The sequence below is a fragment of the Morus notabilis genome, unplaced genomic scaffold, assembly GCF_000414095.1.
Source record: "Morus notabilis unplaced genomic scaffold, ASM41409v2 Scaffold316, whole genome shotgun sequence".
Lineage (NCBI taxonomy): Eukaryota > Viridiplantae > Streptophyta > Magnoliopsida > Rosales > Moraceae > Morus > Morus notabilis.
The window spans coordinates 52,427-59,068 of record NW_010361512.1 but is presented as its reverse complement, the minus strand read 5'-3'; the positions used below and the strand labels follow the sequence as shown (position 1 = coordinate 59,068).

At 33.0% G+C, this 6,642-nt stretch overlaps 1 protein-coding gene across 1 annotated transcript in view; it reads right to left on the bottom strand.

The window, feature by feature from the left end:
- LOC21387728 (serine/threonine-protein kinase AtPK2/AtPK19) overlaps nucleotides 1–4,526 on the bottom strand; it is a 5,303-nt gene extending 777 nt beyond the window's left edge. Inside the window, exons 1-6 of the mRNA XM_010099719.2 lie at nucleotides 4,433–4,526; nucleotides 2,699–3,646; nucleotides 1,286–1,368; nucleotides 1,064–1,184; nucleotides 764–937; nucleotides 173–277 (exon numbers count right to left, since the gene is read on the bottom strand). Of these exons, the coding sequence (XP_010098021.1) occupies nucleotides 173–277; nucleotides 764–937; nucleotides 1,064–1,184; nucleotides 1,286–1,368; nucleotides 2,699–3,379 (1,164 nt within the window). The 5' untranslated portion in view covers nucleotides 3,380–3,646; nucleotides 4,433–4,526. The remainder of the gene's footprint in view (nucleotides 1–172; nucleotides 278–763; nucleotides 938–1,063; nucleotides 1,185–1,285; nucleotides 1,369–2,698; nucleotides 3,647–4,432) is intronic.
- Nucleotides 4,527–6,642: the final 2,116 nt, after the last annotated feature.

The following is a 6,642-nucleotide window of genomic DNA, read 5'->3' as shown; positions in this document are numbered from 1 at the left end:
GGCGGCGCACAATACACGAAGATAACGTTGTAGACAACTGAATCTACAGCATGCAGAATCATAATAGCAAATTTTCTCAAATTATGAACAAAGAGGCCCACAAAAACCCCAATTAAAAGACACCGAGTAAAATATTAGAAACCCATGATCAAGTGAATAAAAAGATAAATACCCCTTTCAACAGAGAATGTGCTTCACTTGATAAGTATGTAGGCAACTTGATCTTATCCTTCACTATCTTCTGCTGAATCTTCTCCCTGCTTCCAGTAAAAGGAGGCTGCAGAAGAAAAAGCCAAGGGAAAAAGATGATGTCATGTCAGAAGACAGAAACTGCGAATCTGATAATAAAACCATGTTATAATCTGAAATCCTCAAAATAACAAGTTGATTCTTTGATGTATACAATCTTATTCACACGATAATATACGATCAAGATTTTAGAAAGCACAATCGTGTGTAAGATAGAATATCAAAATTCATATATGGATACAATTTAGCAAAGTATAGAAAACCTAAAGGTTAAGGACACAGTATGCACAAAAGAGAAAGTGACAGGAAAAACCATTAAAAGAATAAATATAACGTAGGCAAGTTTATTCTATCTAAGGCAAGAAAAAGAAGAGAGCATAAACATCTTCACAACATTCAAAAGAAAATTAAGTGCTTAGGTCCAATAATTGAAGAGCAACAGCCAAGTTTTAGTACTTCCAGAATTTCTCAAAAAGATAGCACAAATTATCCAGGAATAAGAAGAGCACAAAACCTTTCCAGTAAGCATCTCAAATAATAGGACTCCTACGCTCCACCAGTCTGCAGCCTTATCGTGGCCCTTTCCAAGAACAATTTCAGGTGACATATACTCTACAGTTCCGCACAAGGAATTAGACCTTTCATTCTCTTCGAATTGCTTAGCGAGCCCAAAGTCAGTCAACATGGCCTAATATATTAATAACTGTGTCAGTTACACTAATCATCATTGACTACTCATTGCATTAAGAGTCAGCACAATTAGACAGAGGGAGGGGAGATGGACGGAAGAAGTGAGAAAGAGATAGATCAGTACATGGCCGTCTGCGTCCAATAAGATATTTTCAGGTTTAAGATCCCTATGCATTATGCCATTTGCGTGGAGATGAGAAACTGCAGAAACAATCTCAGCTGCATATATACGTGCCAGATCCTCTCTGCAAAAATTAAAGAAAAAAGAAAAGTCTTGTATATTAAGGTCCGTCCATTGAACATGTAAAATGATTCAAGTGCTATAGAATTTAAAACTTAAGGTTACCTAAAAAGGCCTTGGTGGTAGAGCTGAAAGAACAGGTGACCTCCATTAACAAAATCCAACACAAGGTAAAGTCTATATTTAGTCTGCAAAAGAGTAAGCTCAAATCAGTAGTCTGTCATGATAAAGAATCAGGATTAATTTCACAAATGGTCCCTGAAGTTTAGTCCCTGACTTTTCAAACGTCACATAGATGGTCCTTGAGATTTTATTTTGTTTCAATTTCGGTCCTTCCTTCAACTAAGTGTTAAAATTTGATAGAATATGTGTAAATTAGAGTCCAAAATTAGAAACATCTAAAATTTTGGGTCTGTCTGTGGAAATTAACTTTTGGTTTTTTATATTGTTTTAGTCTCTAAACTTTATGGGTGTGTTTGGAACTCGTTCTAAAATGATTTTGTTTTTTGTATGAAAATGGAAATGAAAACGTTTTCAATCTCAAACAGAAATCATTTTTGAAAATGCATTTGTTAGTTTTATCAAGAGATTGTTTTCATTATAAAAAAATTCATTAATGTCTCTTTCTCTCTACTCGAGAGAGGAGAAAACGGAAACAAAAAATGAAAAACGACTAAAAGTGGTTTTTTATTTCTCTCCCATTTTACACTAAACCAAAAAATCGTTTTTATTTCCGTTTTTCGTCTTTAATTGTGCCAAACGCTGTTTCTTTCCCGTTTTCATTTTTTCTTTCTCGAAAAACGTGAAAAACAAAAACAAAAACAACTCAAACACAGCCTATATGTTTCTAATTTTAGTCCATAATTTCTACAGATTCCGTCAAATATTTAACACTAAACTAATAGAAGGACCGAAACTGGAATAAAATAAAACTTTAGGGACAAAATAAACCTTTAAGGACCAACTGTGTGATGTTTAAAAAGTTAAGGACTAAAATAAGATTGGGGCTAAACGTCAGGGACTATTTGTGAGATTAACCCAAAGAATAAAGAGCTAATTTACACTGAACCCTGAACTCTTATTCATTCCTTTCGTTTTCAACTTAAAAATTAGCGCACTGTTCTTCAATTGTCCACGTCTAATCATTTTGAAAAAGCAATAAGAAATTGTTGGGATAACTTATTAAAGCGTTTCCTGACTTCTACACAATAATGTTGGCCATCAACATATTGTAATGACACATTTGGGCGGTCAGTGAAAAACTTTGGCTACCTATCTAATAATTAATATCAAAACTGGTCAAGTTTCCAAATGTAAGAAACAATTTAAGCCGAAAAGGGCATATATAAATTCTAATAGATTGCTTACAGACATAATTGAGCATCAATGGTTCAATTTCAGAGTCACAAGAGTTTCATAATTGTATACATCAGAACACATTAATAACCAATAAAAACACATTGACTAGACTTGAATATGGGAAGCATATTGGGCTAAATAAGTTGAGTTAGAAATTACTTGGAATGAGTATCTGAGTTGGACAATGAAGGGATGGTCTATAATAGTTAATATATCCCTCTCAGCTTTCATGTATTCAGCGTGATTCTTCTCCATAATCTTGTCCTTCCTCATAACCTTCATTGCATATATTTCTGATGTCCCCCTTTTCCTCACTTGATATACTTTTGCAAATGCACCCTGGCCAACCACCTTCAAAACCTCAAAATCTTCAATCCCCACAGTTTCGACCTTCATGGAATCACCATCAACTTCCTGAGGAGATTTCTCAGTGAAACCATCGTCACTAGAGAGTTCGTGAATTCCCTTGGCCGTCTTTCCATCGACACACTTTAGGTGTTCATCTATGTCCTCCGTCTCGTGTATGGTGAGCTTACTGAGCTTCAAGGATTGACTCACACAAGATGATGGGCCAACCAGAGAATGTGAGCGGTTGAAAATTACTACTGGGTCATCATACACAATCTCATTCGACTCTTCAACAATGACAGAGAGATCTGAATCACCATAAATTACTTCTTTCGGTGCCTGAACAGATACAGGACCAAATACATCAGAGAAATCTAGTTCAACATGATCTGAAACTACAGAATCCATGGGGTTCTTCAGAAACAGAAACTGGGTCTGAAGTGGTGTACAATAGCCGTTCTTCGCCAAACCAGAAAGCTGAGAGGAAACCATGTTGCCAAGTATATATTATGGTTCCAAAACTGCAGAAAGGATAGCCAGTTCAATCGTGGCTATAGGTTAATCTCCTCAAAAGCAGAGGGGCTTCGATCAATGGCCTTAATCAACAGGAAGCTGACGTATGCAAAAGGAGTTCCCAAGAATTTCGGCAACAAGCAAAACAAAATCCAGAAGAAGCAGAGGTCACTGTTGTTTCCCGAATTACAGGAAACCACGGATGTTTCAGTAGCTTTTGAATTCATGAAGATCAAGCTGTCAAATCTGCAGTCCAAAGTCAAACACAACCACCTCAACTAGTTAATACGCAATGCAAAGCGATATGCCAAGCCCGTAACAATCTCTAACGGAGCAGTGAGTAACACATTTTTGCAAGCTAGAAAAGAATAAATAATTAAATAAATCCAGCAAAAGAATTTTAGAAAAAAAAAAGAACAAATTTTTTAAGCGGTTCTATTTCAACAACCAAAAAAAAAAAATGGAAACCACCAGGTGAATAATGAGCGATAAAAGCGCCAAATAATATAATTCCCTGATAAACAAATTTCCATGCTGAAGGAAGGGAAACATAACAAAAAAACAGAAAACAAACAAAACAGAAAATTAACCAACTATGAATAGTACCGATTTGCCATGATATCAATGCTTGACCTAAATCAATTCGGCAGACCAGAATAACCGAGACCCGAAGCAAAATTCCTTATTCTTCTCTATTGAATTGACAATTCAGATTTCAAGATAAACTCTAGATTAAAGCGCCAAACTTTAACAATCAACATCTCCTAAAACGGATCTCTTCAAACACAAAGGTAACAATAAGTTCGGTTTCTCCTAAAACGGATCTCTTCAAGCACAAAGGTAACAATAAGTTCGGTTTCTGCGAAATTCACATCCAGATCTCCAAATAATTAGACTTCCATCCCAACTCCCAAGACGCCAACTTTCCATCATTTTCCCACGGATTCTCGGGAACCAAACACAAACAACAACAAAAGAATTGTAATTCCAACTGAAAAACAAAAAGGAAAGAGAGGAGAGAGAGAAAGTTACCTGGGAAGGTTGCGGAAGGGAAAGGCGTTTGAAAAGAGAGAGAAGTTCTTGAGAGAGAGAAATTCTCAGATTGATCCGAGGCTTCGCGTCGCCACTTATATGTACCACGGAACAAAGCACTTCTGGTGGCTCTTGAATTTGACGCTTTTTTGGCAACACGTGGCGCAATATGAGTGGGTGAGGAGTGATTAGCAAATTAATCCTGAATTTTGTTTTGACCTTTTTGGGGTAGAATTAGGATTGCCCAAATAGAATATGCTTTTTTCAGGAATTGCGCGGCTGATGGGGACATGGTATAGTGGCATTGTCAGGCTTAATTTGTTAAAATTCTCTACTTATTCTAAAGGACTTTATTCGGCAATTTGGTGTTTTAAGGATAATTGATAAAGTTTTTAATAATTTGTATTTATCTCGTAATTGTTTAGTTTAATTTTAGCATTTAATGACTAAAATTATATTGTTACAGTATTTTATTTTATATAAATTAAAATTTAATTTTTTACTACATTATTTTTCTCACATACACAATTCAAGTTATAATTTGAATTGTACAAATGAGCACATCCTAATTTATTTGTATTTTAGAGATTGACAAGTTTTATATTTAAATATAAGGATTATTATTTCATAAAAAAATAAGAATTATTGTTATTGGTGCCCTAAATGTTTACTTAATTTTAAAATTCTCACTTTATTCTTTAAAATTTGAATTGTTCTCACTTAACAATTCTGTTAGAATTTCTATTAAAAACACGTAGAAAAGCATAGAGTAATGCAGTTATGTAATCTTTTTGTTTGAATATATTTTTAAAACAAACTGATAAAAACCACATTATCACACTTAATATTTTTCTTCACGTCTAATTTTAACCCGAAATTCTTATAAAAAGGCTTACATGGGACTAATCTAAAAGTCACGGGATAAAGTGAGAATTTTTAAAGTTTAGGGATGATCGCAAAGTTTGGGGGCACAGTGAGATTAACTCTAAATATAGACTCCTCATATGATTGTATATACCCTACTATAAATAAAGCAATACACGATGTGAAAACGACAACGTTTTTTACAAAAACCATCATCTAATGTACATTTCAAAAATGTGGCATGGACTACTCTGTAACTGTTTAGATGATGGTTTAAATGAAGACGTAAATATATCAACCAATATCAATCAAATGTCAAAATTACCATATTTTATATTTGACAAATTTACCATCAAATAATATATATGATGAATTTGACACAATAAATAGTACTATATTAGAGAGTATTTTTTATGTAAACTTTTAAATTTATTATTAGTATATTAATTATAACATTTTATTAAAGATGTTGTAATATGGAAAACAAAAGAAAAAAAATATAAGAGTTAAAAAGGGAAAAAGAGAAAAAGCACAAAAAGGGTATAGAAAACATTTCTTTAAAAAAAAAGTCAAAAAGAAAAGGAAAAAAAAAAAAAGCATAGCAAGCACCAAATAGGGCCCGTTAGACTTCCAAAACATGAATAGTAGAGCCTATATTGTCTCTTCTAATTAGACTGCCAAAACATGAATAGTAGAGCTTATGTCGTCTCTTTTAATATAGTTAAGATTAAGATTAAGATAAGATAAAAATGTTTGACAAATTTAACGGTAAAATAAGAAATGAGTAAAAATAAAATAAAATAGATAAAGAGTATTTTATGTGAAAAATTCTTAAAAGAGACGGAATAAAAATTACAAGATAAATATAAAAGTATTGTATTATGAAAAATGAGGATTATAACTTTCTTTTTAAATTATACGGAGAGAACAATAAAAATTATTATCTCATGTAAATAGGAGAAACACATCACAAAAGAAGAAAAATTAGAGAAACTAAATTTCTCACACTATAAGAATTCTCTTGGAAGGGTGAGAATGGGATGTAAAACTGAAAAAGGGAGAAACTGTATTTATAGCTGAGCTCATTTTAAAAAAACAATATAAATGAGTTATAAACAACTAGTACTTTTCTCAAATATTAACACTACATTTAGTATTGATTTTTAATTTCTCTTTGTTTTTTTTTCTTCAAAAGTTACGACTGTTTTTGACTTATTAGATAACGCTTAAAAGGGAAAAAAAAATTTCTACTGTCTATATAGAAGAGGGGATGACTTTTTTAAGAGTTTTACACTTGATTGCCTGCTAGCTTAACACCATATTAGAAGTTAGAAACAAAACCAAAG